General features: G+C 40.8%; 1 protein-coding gene across 1 annotated transcript in view; it reads right to left on the bottom strand.

Annotated features, from left to right (window-relative positions):
- The window catches only part of GTF2E1 (general transcription factor IIE subunit 1), a 49,262-nt gene that overhangs the window by 8,004 nt on the left and 18,549 nt on the right, over positions 1–22,709 (bottom strand). Inside the window, exon 3 of the mRNA XM_066341018.1 lies at positions 1,644–1,845. Coding sequence (XP_066197115.1) covers positions 1,644–1,845 — 202 coding nt within the window. The remainder of the gene's footprint in view (positions 1–1,643; positions 1,846–22,709) is intronic.

Below are 22,709 nucleotides of genomic sequence, written 5' to 3'. Positions count from 1 at the left end.
GTGGGGCCACTTAGAGCTGCAGTTCTCCTGAAAACACCTGAAGTTGCCCAAGTTACCACAAAGAGAAGACACATGCATTTTGTGACCTTTTCAGTTTGTTTCGGAATCACCAAATGTCAGTTTTGTCAATGATTTCAGACACTCAAGACTCCATAAAAACAGACAGAATAAATAACCTAGGGTTTGGCAGTTGAAAAAAAAAATCTCACAGCAGTGCTTTCATGGAATTAACTGCTTTGAATTAATAAGAGTTAATAAATAATTAAATCACTGTATGTGCTGAAGCAAGTTGTGTTCAAGTAAGCATTTAAAAAGCTGCCGATTTATTTTGCCATTCCTTGCACAGAGTAATTAATCATTTACAATGTTTTTTAAGTATTTAAGAGTCAAGTAAGTGGGCGTTGCTATTTAATCATGGGACTGCACCAGGCCTCTGCTGTGCTAATTTCCTGTACACAAAAAGGGAAGACTGAAAAATTACTCTGTTTTTTGGTAGGGTTAGCCCAGTTCTACTACTCAAACTACTGAAAAGGGATTTTAAAGGAGTCTAATGATTCAGCTTGGGTATAAAGGCTTCAAAGAATTCCCCATATCACCAAAGACACGTTGAGTGACCTTGGAAAAATCTTTTCTGCTCTTTATATTGCTTCTGTTTTTCTATCAGAATGATGAGAAAAAAATCTACCTTCTTGGCTAGAAAAAGATTATGAATAGACAAAGAATTTTTATTGTATTAATTAGAAACTGTCTAGCATGAACATATGAGAAGCATTCTTTCTCAAGGTTAGCCTGAGAGAACAAAAAGAGTATCCTGCTTGCTCTCCTATTAACCAAAGCCAAGCATCCCAAGGCACTGTGGGAATGCTTCCCCCCTCATGGTACAGTTCTTTTCCCCCGTGTGTATAATTAATTTTTTTTAAATACAGAGAAGTGCATCACATTTCACCACAGCTGACAAAACTGACAGCTCCCCACATCTTTTTGCATTATTTAAACATCATCTGTTTTTGTAAAGCTAGGAATGTTCTGAAAGAAAGTGTCATTTCCCGGGGTAAGAACGTTTTAAGGAGTTTTTGATTCCAACATGGTCGTCTCCTGAAAAGAAGAGGTGTGTAACAAGTTGGGCAAAATCAGAAGGAAAAAACCTGCTTATTAGATGTAATGTCTTCAAACTCCAATGTTGTAATATGAGGATTTGAAATACAAGGTGTGGATTGCAGATAGCTTCATTTCAAAAGCTGGGGAGAAGCAAAAGGAACAGATGAAAGCTAAGTATTTGAGAGATGGAAGACAGCATAGGTGGCACCTTCAGAGTTTTGTCAAGCAGCTGCAGTTTGCATTTTTTAAATATTGGGCCAAGGGCTTGGTGTGCTTACCAGCTGCAGCATGGCAAGCAGCAGGCAATTCACGCATCACACCTCATAGACAAACACACGCAGAAGGCTGACCAGAAGAACAGTCATTTGCCTTGTTCAGTAAAAAATGGCTACAGCCCTCTGTCTCCTTGTAAAGCACACACTGCTGGAGCAAGCTGCCAGTTGTTTGCACAGCTGGTGCTGCACAAGGTTTGGGCAAGGCCCACAGAGCAGAGGAACACTCTACAAGGAAGGAGTACAGTGAGGAAAGCCCAGGCACGCTCCCACCTCTGCTTCAGGGCAGGAATCTCTGTGGGTTCTGGCTCCAGGATTTCGTAGGCCAAGTTGACATCCTCCGTCTCACGAAGCAGCGCGTAGATGGGCTCGATCTGCTCGTTAAACCGCGCAACGAGCGTCCTCGCGTCCTTTTTGGGCATCGCCGACTCATCTTCTTCCACTTCGGTCTCACAGAACGTACAGCGGAAAGTTCCTAAAACAAGAGGAGTTGCTCAGTGTTGCAAGGAGAGCAGCAGGCCCAGCTCCTGAAGCAGCCTTCCTGACAGCAGTGCCTTGCTGTTCCCTTAGCCGGATGCTAAGGAGCTTTTCTGCCCCGAAAATCCCTTCCCACACGTGGTGTACCTGGTTATTATTCAAGCAGACAACAAAGCAAGCGTTTTGATACCATCCAGTGATACCCAGCTGGGTACGGTTTCTCGCTCTGAAAAGCCCAGATGGGCTGCAATACCTCTAACTGAGACATCTCCTCATCTCCCTCCCTCCTTGCGGCACATTTGAAATGTCAGCTATGACTGGGCTGTGATAAAAAGCTTACACAGTATCCTCTGAGGAGTTCAAGTAGCCTCTGTTTCAGGTGCCTGTGCTGGTATCTCCCAGGCCACACCAACAGGCTGATTTCACAATAAAACAGCATAGTTTTACACTGCACCAACCAGCCTGCAGTAACTGCAGATCTAACTGTTGTCACTTTGCAGCTACTGTAAAAAAGAGAAGGCTTCTCCTTCTGTTTCAGGGCCAAACCAGGCAAAAAAGTCATTACTGCGGAGCAGCCAATGCAAAAACCTATCCCACCCAACTCCCATATATCAGCTTCTTAAAATTACGAATGGTAAGATAAGAATCATGTGAATAGCAGTTAAAAGTAAGTTTGTTTTGCAGACCTCATCAGGATCTCTAGAAACAGGTCAGACTGAAATGGCTACATGGGAAAGCAGCTACAAAAAACCCACTGAACTCCTGCACAGCAGCTTTTGGGTTTCATCACTCCATCTGTGAGCAGGACCCTTGAGGCGGTACATGCACAGTGGGACCTTTCCATCTGGTCTGCTAGGAGGGAGCAGCACACTGTAATGACTTTGTCTTGCAAGTGCTGGACTGAGAACATACACCCCTGCCACCTCAGAACATGACTTCCAGAGTGATGCTCACAGGCTTCTTGATTTCTCTTGTCCCTGGGTGATATTTTTTATTTATCCATTCTGTGACAACCATGCACATCTAGCCTCATCTCTCCATACCCCAATGAAGAAATGACAAGATCTTTTTACCAATAAGGAGCCTGAGGACAGGTCCTGCCATGGAAATGATAATCTTATGTATAAAAATCAGAATTAGAATCAGTATTGAAGTCTGCTATGCCACCAATGCGTATGTACAAACACAGTCAAAAGAACAGGGGTTGCCCATGGCACTTGGGCATGATGTAATAAGACAGGCTGGCAAGCCAGGGCTTCTGGTATCTTGGTTTGCTGCTTACACAGATTTGCTAGTGTTGTCACTTCATTTTTCAGCACACCTCCTTCCCTGCCTGTAATACAGTGATAAAAACAGACCTAACTTCTTCAGCGCTGGTTGTGAGGGCTAGACAATGCTCACACTCGTCTCAGCAAACACAAAAAGCACTGTTTATGACAGAAGGGAGATCTGTTGCTTCTCACCAGCCTGCAGAGATGCAGTTTTGTACCCTGGCACCATCTGAAGTAGCTTTTGCTCACTGTTACTCAGAAGTTAATGGATGCTGTAGACATGGCCTGTAATATGGACACGTTTCCTGCAATAAATCCTTTCTTTAGAAAGTTTGTCTTATTGACATGCAAAAGCCAGAGCAGCAGACAACAGCACTATGCAAAGTAAAAGGTAAGTGGATAAAGAGCTCTTCTCTCCTATCCAAGCATGAAACACTCTGCTTATTTTTTCCAGGCTGTAAAAACTGTCCCTACTGATTCAAAACTGTTCATTATATAAGCTGTCAGCCCAGCAAAAACTGAATCCAACATTTGGTCTCCTTATCCCACATCTGAGGCTATCAGTGTGACATAAGTTGAATCAATTCAAAGTAATTAGCACATCTCAGTTCCCATAATGGACTATGGGAACAAACACAGGTTAATGAAGAACATTCCCCTCTTTTTACATGTCCCCCAGAAGTCCTGTTATGTGTTCCTGAGACAGCTCAGACTTTCCACACTTCCATCTGTGAACCCCATGAGTATCTGCAAAAGATTAAGATCACAGGGAGAATGGTTCCAATTCAGAGTACCAAAAAATCAGAAAATAAATACAGCTCTAATGAAACAGAACTCCTAAAGCTATCATGGATTTGCTGCAACTTCCATCCCTCAGGGTTCTTAATAAGCAAAAAAGTTAATAGATGAATTATGTAAAGAATTTGGGAATGAGTGAAAAGACAAGCTTCCTCCATTAATATGCTGATTTTTTTCAAGGTGATGCAGCATTTCACAAGAGGCATATGTGATTAGAGAACTGGGAAGTTCTCAGCTGCTTTGCAATGGCAGATGGCATTTACAAGTTGCAAACCTCTTTCGTTAGTTTTTAAGAGGTCAGAAAATGTCACCAAAGCTTTTATGACATGGCACATCACATCAGCAGTGACACATGTTCCTTTCAGATATGAATTGCATGTGACAAACATGAAGTGGAAGCCATCCAAAGGCTGAGAATGGCAATGTTTCCACTCCAACGACGTATTTTTTCCTTCAGCCCTTACACAACAAAATTTTTCAATTTCAAAATGCTGCAGAAACCAGGACTAACAGATATCCTGGAGCAAACAGACATGAGGCTTTTCTGCATCTTGGAAATGCTAACAGAGAGCACATACATCCCCTTCTTTGAACACATGCACAGGCACTCAACAGACCTCTCTGGCTGCACGTTAAAAACCAGCAATGTGAAAGAGACCTCCTCATATGCTCCCAGACTCTGTGGGGCAGATACACTGGTAATCTGGCTCCCCAAGGCTTACTAAGATTAAAGCAGCTCAAGCTCTCATGGATGGGGCCAGAATATTCAGAGATTATTCCTAATGACTTGATTTCACTGGAGAGAAGGAAAAGGTCAACCACCCACACACACTGAAGGCAGGATGTCCAAGTGTGCATGCTGCATCTGCTACAGTTAACACATTTAACTGGCTATAGACTCCTGAGTCTGAGCTCACCCTTGTCAAAGGGCTCAAGCCTCACCTCCAGCCCAACAAGGGGTCTTCCACTCTGTCCTTTCAGATGCTGTCCAAGACTATCACTACTCTCTTAAGAAACTATTTGATTTTCAACCTCAACTTATTCCCATTAATCTCAAACCTAATGACTGTTTTGCCAAGAACTGTACCTCATCTCATCCAGTTTCCATCTTGCTGTTAATCCTTCAACTGCTGTCTTACTCATCCCTTAGTCTTCATTTTGCAAGGCCATCTATTCTTTTTTACCTTTTAAAACTGGCCACCCATTCCTGTGACCTTGCTAACAGCTTCACGTGCCCTATCTCCAGTCTGTTCTCATCTTTCTGCTGTGAAGACGGAGGTATAGACAAGTGTCCAGATGAGCTCTCCCAAAAGCTCAAAGGCATTAGCGTTTCTCTGATAGCCATTGAGACCTTTTAAGATCACATTGTAAGAGACCATGAAAGGGTCTGCCTCAATTATCACAAGACCTAGCAATGTTCCCGGATTTTTCTTTTCCTTTGTATCTTTCCTTCTCTTTTGTAGTTTCCAGCTGATGAACACTGTGTTTATAGCAGACATTTGCATTAGATGGTAGGTGCATGACACTGTACTTCATAGTATAATCCATCAGCTCCTTTATATTCCTCCAGCCTTCACCCTCATCCAATTCTTTACTCCTGACTGCATCACAAAACATTAAGCTAATTTATTTTCAAAATCTCCCACAACCTTCTTTTAGAAGTAGCATTATTACCATTACATGGTGAGTGAGCTGAGGCACAGATGGCACAATTTGAGAAGTATCTGCTGATTTGAGCACTACTTGATTTGAGAAGCTTTTCTGAAACTTCTTTTTCAGAACAGAATGTTCAGTATTCTTACCACTCTTCTCTCAGGCTCTATGATTGGGCATCTCCAATGAGTTAGGTACAATGGCTAATGACAGCCTCCGAAAAGCTTAAAATGACTAGTTCAACATCACATAAACTCAACTGGCCTGGAGGATCAGATCATGTTCCTGAGGCTTCTACAGCCACTTTCTTCAAATAATTCCCTGACTCTTACATTGCATTCTTCCTTTTTTTGCAGCAAGCCAGACAAAAAGTGAATTCTATAAGCATAACTCCTCTCTCTCATTAAGCAAAGCATGTTTTGGCAGAGGGAGGACTTATGTCACAGAGAAGAATTTCCAGGATGCACAGGCAGCTTTAGTTCAACACTCCTTAACCCCGAGTGCTTCACCTGATGTTAAATGAGATAATAAAGACCCCAAAGAAAGGACAGGAGTTTCCTAGGTCCCTACCACCAGGAAGGCAGACAAATGCCTCCCACCATGGGATGCTTCAGCAGCCAGATGGCTCATCTGCAGACCTGGAGCCCTCAGTTCTGCACAGGCCTCTGCCACTTGACTGGCCAAAGGCAAGATGACAACCTGCTAGTGCTGCAGGGGAGCAGGATACCGTGCCAGCCTGCTTCCTGTAACAAAGGGAGGATGAGAAGGAAACACCTTGGGTGCTGCTCTTGCTTCTTGAAAGAGGTGTGCTTTGTGGGAATCTGCTATTCTACCTGCGATCCCCACACCTATAGTTTCCTATCCAGCTCTTCCCATCTGCTTCCCACCCCAGTTCTGGGCTTTTCCTTCTCTGATGGCCCTATTCTCCTTGCTAGCAAGTCTTGGTCTATCTGTCCTGCTTTTTCAGCCTGAACTTTACTCACTTCTCAGACTTCTCTGTCCATTTTTCTTTTCCCAATTTTAGTGTCTCCTCATTCCTGTGCTTCTCTGCCCCACACTCTTAGATCAACTATTTCTGCCTCTTGATTTCAGCCCTGGTCATCAAACTAATTTCCTGTTTCAAGCCAGAGAGATGGAAGATCCTTTCACAGCATAACCTGTCATTCAGAACAATATTACACAGGCAAAAGAATATACATTTTTCTGGTCTTCCCTTCCATTTTCTCATCAGCCCATTCTTCAATATAGCCAAACTGTTTTTAATTAAATTTTCCTAAGCAATTTAAATATAATCAGATGCATAGAATGGGAAAAACTCAGCATACAGTAAGTGTTTAACCAAGTTTTGAACAAAACAAAAATCACAGAACAATTCCTATGCCTGCTCTCCACTAAAAAGCCAATCTCATGTAATGAAAATACTTAGCGACCTAAGTAATAGGCAGTGCTGTCAGTACAAATTATAATTAAGTTCCTTTCATTTATCATTGATTTTTAAGATTTAGAGGACTGTTTACAGCAGCACCTAAAGGCATATCTCTGCTGAATCATTAAAGACACAAATAGTAGGCCAAGCAGCTACAACAGACCTGGATCATCAGTTGGCATAACATACTCTACATTAGGCTATAAGGATACTGAACCTACTAGAAGTGGCAAGCTGAGGGGTTAAATGAAAGTAAAGAGAGTTTTAATGACCTTAATGGACTGATCTGCTAACAGAGCTAATTGGTAAAACAGTTGATTGTTAACTGGATTAATCATCATGCAGATTAGACTGGTGGCAGCTGCTGTCCTTTAGTGACTCCCAAACTTAAACAGACTTCTCAGCCCTCATCAAACTGTTCTCACCTTCTCAACGAGAAAGCAATCCAGTGTGTCTGAGTGGGAAATGTGCTCGTGCCACACAGAAAGATGAGTCTGCTGTTAATTTCATCAGGTAGCCTTCTCTGGCCCCATCCCTCTTTTCTCACTCTACTGGAAACCCACAGTCCCTAGTACATTTCGATCCACATGTACGTTCCAAAAATGCAGCTGCTTTAGGAAAAAGCAATAGAAATCCACCAATAAAAGCTGTCTCCTGAACATCACAGCAATACACCATTCTCCCTGGCAAGTACTTCAGTGATTCTACACATGCAATAAAAGAGCCAGCTACAGAGCACAGTGCATTACATAAAATGTAATGCCACATCTCATCTTTCTGAGACAGGTTTCATGGTCCAACGGATCTTAAGCTCCTGGGGCTGCTCCACAGCCCAGGGCTGATGCCAGTACTCTCTCTTGAAATACGATACAGAAAGTTTAACTTCTTATATTAGTCCTGTTTGGGATAGCCCAGAAGAGACTCTGTTGTCAGAACTCAGGGCATGAAAACAAACACTGGACCATGTGTAGAAAATGTCAGCATTTTGGGAAGATTCGCTGACCCACTTCTGTAATAAAACATCCAGTTTTGCCATTGAAATCCAAAATGCATCAAGCTTCTCCCAATTTGCTCTATAATTTCTAACCATAAAGAAGATACAGGATATTGCAATTGAGAAGAGTGGCTTTGGTCAGAGACGGTGACAGGGCAAATCCAGAACATATGGGTGGTACCTGAAAGCAGAGAACTGAAAGCTCCATGGGCCAGTGCTGCCCAGAGAAGGTCAGTGCAGTGGCTGCAGTTTGGAGCCAAGCATACAGCACCCAAACTGCCACGCCTGCTACGTGAGGCCTGAGCTACAGACTGCTAAACACACATCCTGCCCCCAAAACTGACAGCTCTCCAAGTAACAGGCTCATGAACCACAGCATCTTCTCTATCCCCCTCTTCCTTTTCTGAAGACCTAATACCCATTATGGGCAGGAGGCACAGCAACAACCAATACTATACATTAGTATAGAGACATATCCTATTGTTAGATCCTAGACAGAAATTTGCTAAAACATATTTTCTATCACAATTCTGCCTCAGATGAGTAAGGAAGCATGTGGAGCATGTCAAGCACAGCACTTCAGCAAAAAATGGGGCTAGGAACAAACAATGTAACTAATACTATTATCTGAAGAAAGATTTTAATGTCTTTATTAATTTTTCCACAATATCTGAATTATTAAGAAAGTTATGTAATCTACTGTTTACAAATGGGATCAAGACTCCACAATGAAGTAAAAAAACCTCAAAAAACAAACCCCTCCTTTTAACTTTACGTGCCCCAAATATTAACGCAGGTTTTCTCAGGTCTGTACATATTCTAGCATAAATCCTACTGAGACAACAGCTATGCGATTGATCCTTCTCAATATCAGACCATAAGGTTTTAAGCTGGGTTTCTGCGAATTAGAGCATGAGCAATGACTGTTCACCTTCCAACAGCTTGTCTTCACTGACCTGCTGTTCAATAAGAAAGAGTACTGTACGATGAAGACAGGAGAGTAAAATCCAGGTTCCTGGAACAGCATTCAACGCCCAAGCCTACAGGTTTGGAAAAGAGTCATATATACTCCTATCCTCCAAATCAGCCTTTGAAAATGGGGGATTGAAAAAAGCTTATTCTATGAATTTACTAAGTGGAAAACCCAGTGTTTCACCATACAATTTAACACCATTTCATAATACATGCATGCTCTGACTTTTGAGTACCTATTTTGAGCCTCAATAATGCTTCCTAAACATTTTAATATTAAACATGTTTAATACAGATTCAGAGTATTGAATTGCCCACCAGGTATTAAACATAAGAGTAAACATTCCATTTGGGATAAATGTCAATCAGTTTCCTTTCAAAGCTTCTATTCTTGTAATATAGATGTAGCAGCCACCTCATTTAAGGGCACTCATGCAGTAGCACTATTTCTGATTCAGATGAGGTAATTCTGCCAAAAATGTGTTCAGGAGGTTTCAAAACTGCAACTTGCTAACATATGAAAAATGATCAATTTGTTTAAAAAATAAAAACAAGATGGTAACTTAACAACAACAACAAAAGAATTAAAGGCATACTCTTCAACACACAGCAGAAGTAGCAAAAGATAAAAGAAACACATTTTATAATTGCCATTAAACAGTGTCTCACTATAATCAGAAGGAAATTTCACTTAGCCAATGCATAAGTTCATGTATTATTTATTCTTCCTGAGAGCAGTGTGTAAATGTATAAAAATTGAGGGACTGGCAGTCCTGGAAACACAAGATCCCTCTGTTAAGCTGCAGAGCGGATTTTACTTCAGCAGTTACATTATCCTAGGCATAATTTGGAAGAATGGTGGTGCTAGAATGTTATTACAGATGGCTAAGAATAGTGTCCAGCGCTCACTCCGGACCCTCTCGGCACAAAATGAACCCTGCTGTTAACAATAGAAGGAGAATTGCCAAGCTAAGACACCCTTGGCAAAACCTTCAAATACGTAAGGCCAGCATTTTTCTTCCTTGAAAATCTCAAATGTTTGGGGACAGGGAAACAGAAGGTTTCAGAGGCTTCTTCCAGATCACCCTGGCAATGGCAAATGTTAAATACTTTCCCCATGCCTCAGATCCAGTTGTTAAACTACACCAGCACTTCTGATTTTCTCAGAGAGATCTTTTCTTCCATGTTCACTGCCAATACCAAATCCCTTTAGTATCATACAACACATTCCCTGAGTAGATTCAGAACTCTGGCACACCCACCAGAGGGCCAAAAGGGCTTCAAATTCCACTGCTCAAAAACGGCAAGAACTTAAATCCTTTACTTTCAAATTCTCCTCAGAGCATTCAGAATCAGAGTTAATGTGTAGCAAGAAAAATCTCCTGCATCAGCACTCAGGGCCACTAACAGAGAACAATACAGATTAATTTAAAAAAATGTAAAATGTCATTTTCTCCTCATTATAATAAACTCCAGTTAAAAAGAAGGGCACCCAAGGGAACACACAGTGGATGCTGAGACTTTGCAATTCGTGCAAATTTGCTCATGTACACACCAGAAATCTATTTAAGAACAAAGAGCAAGAAAAAATCCTTAAACCATGGTCCCAAGGCACTATTTGAAAGGCTAACAGGGCCGATATCAGAAGCACGTGTTTCCATACCATTGCTTGGGATGGCAACAGCCAGAAATAGTGAGAGAGAGGAATTAAAGCAGGAGCTCCAAGCCAGCATGTTGTTTCCAGCTTTATTTTCAACAGCATCACACAATGGAATGGGCCAACCCCAAGAGGACAAGCTGCTCCTAAGTTCACCTTTTGTTTTCCAACAGGTTTTGGAGGCCCTTCACAATAAACAAAGGAAGTTTTTCCGATGTTGGTTACTTAAGAATGAAGATAGACTATTATCAGAACAGACATCACACTACTCTACTCCCTCAAATAGTTTATGGGAAATATTCACCAACTATTTACTGGTGGAAGGGATCATGCTCCTAGCTTGCAGCTTTTGAAGGTGCCCCAGCACTGCAAAAATATACATCAGTATATGATAAGAATGAATGCTGCTTTTCAGCTGACTTTCTGCTGGCAATGTGCAGGACGAAGCAAGGCAGCATTTTCTATTCAACTAACTTGGATTCTCAGCCATATATAAGGCAGCAGATCCCCTTAAGAAACTTCTGCACATACTCTTTGCCTGCAAGTGCCACCTTTTAACTGCTGCCTTACACAGTATTTTTGATCCATTCTATATTTCTCACATTTTAGCACATGAAGCCTCACTTCTTACCTGCCATTAAGGAAACAGAAATATCCATGAATCCTTTTTTGTTCCTTCACACTTTCTTCTGGATAGTCATGCCCCTCACTGTTCTCTTTTCTCCTTAATGTTATGCCTTTTAGAAACTCCTTTGTGCAGAAGTTTTTTCTTCCTTGCTCTCAAAGGAAATACCCTTCCCCTGTTCTTGTGAAAACTACATGCCACACGTAACCAGTCCCAGTACTGTTCCATGAAGGGCCACCTCTCCTGGCTGGGGAAGGATTACAGCCCAGCCAGCTCCCACCTGCAGGACCCCCTGCACACAACCTGGGCCTCAGGCCAGAGCTGGCAGAAGAGAGTGAAGAGAAGTCCAAAGAAGTGTGATAGAAAAGCTTCCTCCAAAGACAGCACTTAGTGCTTAAACACCCTTCCTCCCTCTGTCCATGAAGAGCCATTAGAGTAATGGGAACAGCCCTAAAAGCTTGGGCAGTGCTTCCCAGAGGCTGCCAGGGAGGACCCCATTTTCTCATTAAAAGTAAGGGAGAATAAATGGAAAGAGAAGCTCCTTGGGACTGAGCTAAGCTCCAAACTGCAGGACGGTGCCAGAATTGCCATGGACAGAAATAAGTTGGCAGGTCCTAAGTGAAAGAATTGCACAGATGCCAGGAGGGAACCTGGCGCATAAAGGGAAACTAACACAGACTAGGACTACAAAAATGTTGGAAAAAAGAGATTAGGAGGGAATAACAGGGCACCAGGAGAAACATGCAGGAGAAATTGCTGAGGCTGCTCAAATGTTGGCCCATTATACTGGGCAGGATCTCTTGTGAAGCCTGGACTGAGGTCTGGGTACCTCTCTCCCACACTGCCTCAGGAAAAGACAGAAAGACAGGAAGGAAAGACAGGGAGGAAGGGAGGAAGACAGGGAGGGAGGGAGGGAGGAAGGAAGGATAGAGAAGGTGTATTTTTTACCTTCCCTATCCTTTTCTTTTGACTGGAATGGGAATGCAATGGGAACCACATAGGCCTGCAGAGGTGAGAGGGACTAAAACAACAGTGTGGCTCGGTGAAACAGTCACAGGTGCCACAGGGTTGTGTTAATAAACAGGATTTCTGCTAACAACACTTCAAAGGCCAAATTCCCAGCACTCTCACTTCTACTACCTGCCTGGAAAGAAGGTGCTGTTTTCAATTACTGTTCTTCTTAGAGGAGAACTATCTCTACAGCTGAGGGCAATTTTTGCCTTCTGTACTGCAGTCTCTCATCACGGGTTTCATGGTAAAACTGAGTAATGCTCACCCATGGAGCCAGGCACCTCCGCACTGCAGGGTTTGTAGAAAACCTCACCTTACCAGCATCCAAGCACTGCAGAAGATCTAAAGAGCAAGCCACCCCACGTGCACACAACCATCCCTTCACTCCAGCAACATGCATGGAGTTTGGAAGGGCAAGGGCAATGAAATAAACAGGTTCCTGAGATTATTTCACTAAGTTAAAAAAAAAAATAAATAATAAAGGACATTTCAGGTGCTACGGATTCCAAACAGTAAGAGTCCAACCTTCCTGCAGCAGCACACAGAACTGACCAGAAACAAAGCCAGTGAGATTAGTTTTCCAGTTCAGTCTGACCTATGCACAAGAAATACCCCAGTAAAAAAATTATTTTACTTCTCATTTCTACTCTTAGCAAGAGAAAATTATTTGTTAGTATCAGGAATATTTTAACAGGATTCCTGATCTACAGATTACCACTACAGATCACCCACCAGTGATCTGCCATGTCACTCAAGGAACTGTTAAAGACAGAGACTGATGAAGCTCACAGTAATGTGGACAAAGCAATAGAGTTTCCCTGACACCTGCAAATTTTGAGTACAGAGGCACCACCTCTCTTGATGCCGTTCTATCTTATTTCTAATGTATCAAATTAGACCACCTGAAAAATAAAAGCTGAAGCAGTTGAATTCAGCCTTGCCTTGACTTAACACCCCCTGTTACACACAGACAGAGGCCTCAGATTATGGTATAACCTAAAACAGTGCTACCTTCTTAATAGAAAGTATAAAAGAAGAACAGATTAAAAACATGAAGAAATAACAAATTTAATCCAAATTTTTGTATTTTATACTGTATATTTGTTGAGAAAGTGCTATTTAGGATAGACTGTATGGACCTGACAATCTTAAATAAAAAAATACTTAGTAAATCACCTTCCAACAAAGCATAAATTTTCCACAAATTACACCCCAGCAAAATGTATCTTGGGACATCAGCTTGGGTAGACTCTGAAACAAGATGCCATGACAGTGCCTGGACAACAGAAGCTGAATACACAAAATAAGACATTTGGTTTAACACATGTTAGTAGTTTAACAAAACAGACTGACAGGTTGTTTAAGTGGACTAAGTGATCAAAAATGACTGTTATTTTTCATTACAAAACATGAACCAAAAATGTACTTCCTGTTTTGTTTCTTAATTTGACTCATCACTGCTAATTCTTAAACCATTTCATTAACCTCTTCAGTGAAAAAGATGGTAACATGGATAAACTACCCTTCTGATTGCTAAAGCATCAGAACTGATACAGCCTTTCAGCTCAGTGGGTTGAGTCAGCCTTTGACTTGTCTGTTTTGTGAGTATAGAGATCCAACATTAGTGAAGTGTTTTGAGCACAGCAAGTGTCAAGTCCTTTTCTCTGACACTGATCACAAATCCAAACCAAGTGCATTCATGGATAACATTTCATACTAGCAATAGAGACAGTGCTTGTAAGGATCCTATAAACCTCTTAAATGTTTTTATTTCAGATGATCTACAATTCTGGTGGAAAAAAATGCAAGAAGAAAGTGACCAAGTTTTCCCAGTTGCTTTTCAGAAGCAAAGCATACCTGCAGATACATAAAAGAGTGTTAGTAGATTAAAAAAAAAAACCCAAATCGTAAAAACATTCCTGTTTTTCTTATTAGAGTCTTTTCTCCATCAGAAACTTTTTGTATCTTCAAAGGGAGTGCTTTTCCAACATTTTATAGACCTGTTTCTCTGCTCTTCCAGAGGGAGCAGAGGCTTCACTGATCATGCGCCACAAAAGCTCCTGATTAATTCTGATAGACAACCAGCAGTTAGCTGGCACATCATCATCATCGCCCTAGGATGAACAATAATCTGCCTCACCATCTGCTCCCAAATTTATTTTTAACCAGCCCCTGCTCCCTCCAGTGCGGAGAGCGTGGCAGGAAGGGCAGCCTTCCCCTGGAAGTGCTGTGCTGGGAGGTGGTGTCAGGGGCCAAGTCACACACCCCTGAGCACCGCAGAGGATGGGAAACAGGCAGATAAATGCAGCATCCCAGGAAAGAAAAAAGGGCTTCTGCACCAGAGGGGCTGGCAACTGCCTGTTCTCCTCCAGCAGAGGGAATGTCTGCTGGTTTTTCAGTTCCATGGGCAAGTTAGATAACGTTAAATGAACCGGTGGTAGAACTAGGGGAAAGTGACTAGTTACTGATGGGAATACGCATGCCTATTTTTTCTGAGGTCCACCCAAAATCTCAACGTAAGAGCTTTTTTGATCACTTCAGTTCACCTCTGGAAGTTAAAACTATGCAGCACTCACAGACACTGTCCCAAGTGAGCTGTGCTGCTGTGCCAGGTTGTGTGTGACATCCCTGTGCAGCACAGACTAGATTCAATCATTTCCTTTGAGAAGGAGCACCAAGATGGTACATCTCATGGGGAAGGTAGCTGGGGGTAAGAAAGACATGAGCACAGGTTTGATGAAGGCACAGAACAGTGAGGAGGTTCCTGTTGTAACTGCATGTGATGCCTTAAGTTTTAGCTTTCATGTATTTCAGAGTCTGTGCTGCCTGGGTGTGTAGTTCTGAGCCTCATATTAAGTGTTAGTAAGCTCTCTTCACAGAGTAGGTAGACAAAACTAATCCGTTTCCTACTGGAGACCAAGGGCAACTTTTGGGCCCAAAAGCATAAACAATGGTGGACTGAAGAGAGAAAACAAGGATGAGACCTTGCAACTTGAAGCTGTTTAATTGGACAATTAAACCCCAATATGCAAGTGGACCAAAACTTGCAAAAGTGTCAGACCTTGTGACCAGTCATCCATTTTGTGACCATTTTAAGTCCACCTTGGGTGTAGCCCTGGCCAGGCTCTTGTACTGTCCAAGGTGGATCCTGGAGGCCTTTCAATAAATACCTACTTCATTCACTAGCTCTGTCCAGTCCAGCCTTCCCAAGGCATCACATGGCCCTGCTCACCACCTTCAGGCACAGAAAGCACAGAAGGTGGCAACTACAGGGTCACTGTGCCTGTGACACTGCTCACAAGTGTTGCTGCCACCAGCAAACTGCCCGTAGACAACATCGTGTGTTGATGATGTTGTACAACATCATGTGTTGATGATGTTGTCAACTGATATGAACTGGTATGTTGTAATAGAGAAAAGAAGGAAATCAGGTGGAACCTAGAGCTTTGTACAGCTGGTAACACAAGTTACACATCTCTGATACAATCCCCAGAGAAAACAGGGAACTGTTGAAAGCAGGCTCTGGGATATGAAGAACTGTCAAAATCTCAGAACAAAGATAAAGAGTAAAAAGATCAGATCTGGGAAAGAATAGAAACATAGATGGACCTTAGCATGTCTCCAGTCCAGCCTCATGCACAAATGAGGGCAACCAGAGCTGACTGCTCAAAACTTTATCTACTGATGTCTTGAAACCTCCCAAGGGTAGAGACTGCACAGTGTCTCTGGGAAGTCTCGCTCAAAGTGAAAAGGTCATACGGCAGTTTAGCCCTCTTGTCCTCCAGCCTGGCATCACTGAATATCCTGGCTTTGTCTTCCTGGAGAGCTCATAATTACAAATGCTGAAGAACAGGTATTAGATGTGATGTAATCTGATGTTGGAATGTTCTGAAAAACATTCTAAATATTCTGAGTAGGCATCAATAATCTGGTATCAGGTGGGAACAAAGCAAGGAACAGTTAGTATTTTACAGTGAGTGTCAGATAACTAAGTTTTGTGAATTTTGCTCACAATTTAAAGGGTAGGGCTTATCAATGCTTTAGGAGACAGGATTGCTATTCCATATGGAGAAATGCTGGGCATAAGTATAAAGAAATTCAGCAGAGATTGGTAGAAAATATAGCCCTTGGATTAGGGAGAAAAAAAAAAAAAGAGAAAGAAAAAGAGACCAAAAAAAAAAAAAAGGAAAAAGGAAAAAAAAAAAAAAAAAAAAAGGAAGGTGGGTGACCAGAAGGGGGCAATTGTTTTGGCAGCACACTGCAAAGAGGCTCAGGTTTATAACAGAAGACAAAGCCAGGAACCAAAATTGTTGTGCTGCAAGGAAAGTAAGAGAAAATCTGGCTGCTATGTATATTAATAACTATGTCGTGCATGACTATGACTGTTACTCTCCACAGTATGTTACCCTGCTTTATTCTTCCCTATGAATATCTCCTCCTGATAAACCAGGTGCAGCTTCAGATTCCATACTGGAAGACAGAGATCAACTGTAAAAATTCCAAATGAACAAAATGACACGGCTTAACACACGTTTCATTAGGGAAAAAATGGAAAGACAGACTTGTTTAGTTTTAAGAAAATGGTGGTAGAAAACAGTAAATTTTGGGTATTACAGTAATGAAAACAGTGACAAATTGTTCTTATATTTTACACATACATAAAATATTACTCACAGCTTTAATCTGGGGTAAAAAATCCCTTTAGGTTAAGGTATTATGAAAAACTGAGTATAAGCAGCCTGGAATATGCTAGCCATGGAGGTTAAATTTACCCTGCTTCAAAGAAAGATGATGATATGGCTATCTTTTCTATCCCTGCACTGTATCTGAAAATAACCTTCAGCATATTCTGAAATGTGGATACTTTTACTGTATACTCATTCCCTATTTTCTATCTACTTTTCAAAGCAGAAACACACAATGCTTTTAAAGCCACAAACATAAAATTGACAACCAAGCATGAAAAATTAAAACAGAACTTCCCTCCCACCACTGAGGGCTGTTTAATAAACAGAATTGTTAACAACACCTTTCTTTGGAAAATTTGTTTCTGCATCATCATTCTGGTTCACAAATGCTGTATCTCTTGTTTCAGCCTTTCTCCTGTACATTTTAATCAACAGATTGCCAGTTTTAGACTATGTTTTTCCACTATGTTTATGTTAAAAGTTGGTGAGCCGGGATCACAGTAATTGAAATGCACTAGAAAGCACACCCCTCTGGAGGCCTGTATGATTATCCATTCTCCCTTGCCTTCTTGTTAGTTCCAATAATTGATATTTTAATCAATATCCCACAGAGCCTGAACGCCTTTCTTGCTGGGACTGTAGCAAACACTTGCACCAGCACCTTACACATGGACTGACAGACCATCTGCTAACCTGTTCCAGTGAAAGTCCCAGCTGTGTGCTTCACTTTAACAGGTTATTTTATGTCTGACTTGGCACTGAACATCTCTTGATGCTCTTGTCCTGTTTTCCCAGTCTCCAACACATGCAGGCTGAAAGAAGAGTAAAAGACTGCAGGTTGATTCCTATGACAAATTCTTGATCCTCACATTTCTTTTCTCCTGTTCCTAGCACACCCCTTACAAGGTATGCTGTGAGGCACACACTCACCCTTTGAGAGACTAGATAGAGTGAACTTGCTGATTTCAAAGCTGGAAGGGAGCTCAATCCAACTTGATTCATTTAAGTGACGACCACTAAATAACCTTAACCAGTGATATGTTTGATCCTTCACATGTGAAAGCACTTTCAGGGGCCAAGACAAAAAAGTACACAGGAGGAATTTTGCCTTCATACTTGAAACACTGTACAGAATCTGAGCCAAGATATTTGTGATCTGTTTGCTACTCATGGTTTTAGCAAGCAAATCAAAATATAAAGCACAGCCAAATAATAATGACTAGCACAAAAACTACCCTAAGTGATAGAGTTTGGTTTCACAAACGAGTTTTATTAATGAATAATTTCCCTGAAGAAAACCAAACCCTGTTATTTTTGTAGGAAAGCTCAATGCCTCTCCTGAATTGGATTGTTCTACACAGAAGCTTAGTATACACCAGACCATATGTGAGCTTAGCTTTAACTTGTGCCAATTTAATTGGTGTTCCAGAGTCACAGAATGAAACAGGCATTCCTATGGTGCATGTGACAGGTAGAAAGAACTTCCACTGAACCTAGGACACTTAAAACCAGCCAAGAACATTGAGGCTACTGGTCTGCAGGGCTCCATTCACTGGCAGCAGAGATAGAAATGCTCCGTTTACAGTTTTCTTCTGCCTCAAGTGTCAATGTCTACTCTCTAAATGCCTAAAATTGGGAAGATTAATACCTTGTCTAGTGCCAGTGGCCATGCTTGGGAAGACGCTCTCTTTCCCTCTTCCATTTATTGTATTACTGGAACATTTTCTAATGTTCTGCAAATACGTTTTTTTAAATGAAACCATTGTTGATGCTAATTTTGGCTTCCTTCCAAAGTCTGCAAAAGAATACAAGAGTTATCTGCATCAGTTTCCCGAGCTTCATTTTACTTTTATTTTAGCAGAATTTACTAATGAATAGTGCCACTCTAAAGATCATATTCTACAGCACAGAAAGGCAGATGAAAGGTTCTACATTTTCACACAGTGGCATCAGAAAGAAAATAACAATATCTCAGCCTTTCAGGTTTTCTCTGAGGATGATAATTTAAAGTCTGAACTCAGAGTCTCCTTCTAGGTTTGTCACCAAGTTATTTCCAATTAGGAACACATCATACACCTACCCATGCAATTTATTTACATTTATATATACTTTCACAAGACCTCACTGTAACACTGTCAATTATTGCTATCAGAGAAAAACATTACTGACACAATTACTAGTTCTTTTTAGTGAATTAATTTAGCTGCCAATAGTGCCAGCATATTTTAACATTATACATGAAAAAGCAGCTTGCTGCAAGCATTCACTACCTGATACACATACAAGGCAGCAAACTCATTTGCAGAAAATATATTGCATTTCTTCTGAGAAGAAAGGGCATATGCAGATTGTGTCAAATGCTTCTGTATAGAATAAAGTTGCAAATCTATCTTAACAATGCTGATTTTCTGATTTTTTAATATCAGTTTTTCACTCCTGTTAAACCCAAGCCAGAAAACTCCATTTAGATATTTCATGTTCATCACTGCAGTAACTTCTCAAGTCCGATATCAGCAGACTTTCTATTCTGCCTTGCATCCTGAATAAATTTTTGAATGTATACATTTTTGAAAAACCTAGGAAACAGTATTCTGAGTACTTCTCTATTCCTATATTAAAAACACCTTTTTACAGAGCAAGTTTCCATCAAAAAATTATCTTCCCACACAGATAAGTATCTTCCCTTATTTACACCATCTGAGATTCTATCACTTTTGTTGGCTTTTCTTTTTAACAAAAAGCTCCAACTTCCCTAAATATTTCCAAAATAATTTTGCCTCACTCACAACAACCTGAGGAATGAAGCAATTTGTTCTGGTTCCATTTGAACACACAGGGATATTTTGCCCTAGAGCGATGACAAGGTAAGATAACAGAGAATAAAAACAAAAGCAAAACCTCAAACCACAACACCTTGCTCAGCTGCAACCTGCAGCATTAAGAAGAGAAGAGCTTTTAATGGGGAGCAGGCACAAAAGCAATCACTTGTTATCACTGCAATCGCAAACTGGAATAGTTGCAATTCTCCTTGGGCAGAAGATGAAGAACTGTACTACAAAGGTGGTGGCATCCTCTTCTGTGTGCTCCAAGGACTACCTTCAGCTAGTTCATCATGTAAGAGTCACAACAATCCTTTTTATCTGATGCACATCCAAAGGGATGCACAGAAACATGTGAGAGAGTTAAGGATGTCAGAGAAATCTCAATTTCACAACAGTGTATTCAGTGCATATAAAGAGTTTACTTCAGGGTCAAGGAAAGCCAGACAAAAGATTCCAGTGGAAGGGAGAAGAAACACTCAGATTTTTGACAAAAACAGTCAGCAGGAGATCAAGCTGCTTTATTAAAATCCATGCAAGTCTTCTCAAGAGCACAGAACACTGCCTTTCAAATTTATAAACAAACTCGGAGTCTGATTCAACCCTCAAATAACAAAATCATAATGCTCTGGATTAAAATACTAAGCTAAAGAAAGAAAAAAGATTCTGAAAGGATCCTTCCAGCAAGGGACTGGAAGTTGTCTTTGGAAAAGAAAAGAGGAAATCTGAAGCTCCAGATCACTTTTTTGATTGCACTCCATCAGTAAAATAACTTTTGAGCAAACTGTAAGAATATTTACTCATAAATTATGTATGCAGTACTGTAATAATATGCTATACATTATAAAGCATACACAAGAATATAATTAGGAAGAGGATAAAGATGAAAAACTGGTTTAAAAGATTTTTGTTGATGTTACAAAAAATATTTTCTTAGTATTCCTCCCATTTTGATGGATTGTTTAGCATGCATCCCACTTCGGAGACTGCTGCAGATGGCCTTTTCTCCTCCTTCCTACTTCCAAGGACACTATCTAATCTCTTGCAGTTCAGTGAGGAATAGCATTTACCTGGGGTTAATGCAGAGAAAAAAAAATCTATGATGGCAGTGATCCAGTGACTGGAATTGAGGATTGGGGAAGGATGGAGGACAGCTGAGACTCAGTCCATTTTTTAGGGGTTATACTCCCTAACACATTCAGGAAAACTGGACACTGGTGGAAGCTAAAGCATGGAAGAGAGTTTACTCATAAGGAGGGATCACGTATATGAGCTATTAGAGAAAAAAAAAAGTTTTAGAGAAGGATAATGAGATAAGATAAAGGATAATGAGAAAAACGGGAAGCAATCTATTTCGGTTGGGAGAAGAGACGATCTTCAACTGTTCTGGACGCTTATCAGCAAACTAAAGAAACATCATCCAGATAAATTAATTCCAACAAGATTGCACACCTGGTGGAGAACACCACTTTTGAAAAAAATCATTGCTTACTGTTAGCCTTAGAGGGCATTTCAAGAGTCTATCCTGGTTCACTTCAATTTCATAGTTTCTCCTAAAGATTTTGAATGTAGACTCTTAGGTGCATATGCTATACACTAACAAGACAAAACTGGAAAAGGTGGCAAATCCTTGGCAGAAGACACAACTGGAATGAAAAACTGTCTTTATCCATTACATAAGTTGTCAATTGTCAACAAGATGATGTTTAGTAAAGTGCAAAGCATCCATTTATTTTTCCATTATTTTTTACATACCTGCACTTAACTTTCTATACTGCCTACAGATGATGGCTGTGAGCCTTATAAAGGCACCTTTGGATTGGCAGAGTAGGTATAAAAACAATATCCCCTAACACCATTCAGATGCTGCAATACTGGGGCACCTACAAAGACTGATGCACACGATCCAAGTGAGTGCCTATGCCTGCAACTATATCACACAGGATATTCTCAAACAAAGCAACTTCTGACTAAGAGATCAATTCCAAGTTTTAACTGCTGTAACCTGAAAAGAGGTATCACAAATTATACTAAAGGATTTTGCATCACAGCTGACAGCAGAGCTTACATGAAGAGTCATCACAAGCTGAGGAATCAATGTTTTGACACCATGAAATTCTATAGCATATTTGTAAGCAAACACTTCCATTACATTAAAGAACGTGACTTTATATAGCCTTAAAAAAAAAAAAATCAGTAAATACATACTAAAAAAAATTTATTGCACAAATTTTGATGCAGGCAGTGATCTGAGAAGAAAACAAACTACAGAAATGAATTCTCAGATTTCCAATCCCGATTTCCTGTCTTACAGCCTTCAGTAGCTTACAGGGTCTTAATGCTCTTTCAAAACTGATTATAAACAAACATACGGACATTAATTGCAAATCTTTGAGCCCTCACAGGGAGTTTCAAAGAGCAGGCTCGCTGTGCTGTTTACTTGCATTTGCTTTCCCTCTTAAGCACGCACTCATGCTTGGTGCCACAAATGCTTCCTTCAGAGCAAGCAGAATTGGCACAGCTCCAAGGAAAATCGCCATCTTGCTATTAGAAATGCACCAGAGTTGATGGAAGTCACCTAATAAATTAAAATTCAAATAAAAAGGGGTTAAGAGAAGCAAGCTCTTAGTCCTTTCCTTTACAGGGGCAAGAGCAGCAGCGCTCCAATGATCTTGAATCTGAGATATAACTCATTGTCTGTACTTTGAAGAGGGAGAAGCAGGGTATAAATGATTCATTTAACAAGGTAACAAAGTCTCTTCCAATTCAAGAGAGCAGCAAAAGACAGAAGAACCTCAGAGATTTGTAAACATTTGTTTATCATTTTGTCATCTAGTTACATATAAAGATAAAATTTCAGAACAATGCTGAAGACCAGCAAAGATTCGTTGGTATTTATGAGGCATTGGTCCTACTCACGTGGGACACAGAAGCTCAGAGTTGCACAG

The sequence above is a fragment of the Sylvia atricapilla genome, chromosome 2 (genome assembly GCF_009819655.1).
Source record: "Sylvia atricapilla isolate bSylAtr1 chromosome 2, bSylAtr1.pri, whole genome shotgun sequence".
NCBI classification, from domain to species: Eukaryota; Metazoa; Chordata; class Aves; order Passeriformes; family Sylviidae; genus Sylvia; species Sylvia atricapilla.
The sequence above is the reverse complement of the archived record's forward strand: the minus strand, read 5'-3'. Positions and strand labels throughout refer to the sequence as shown.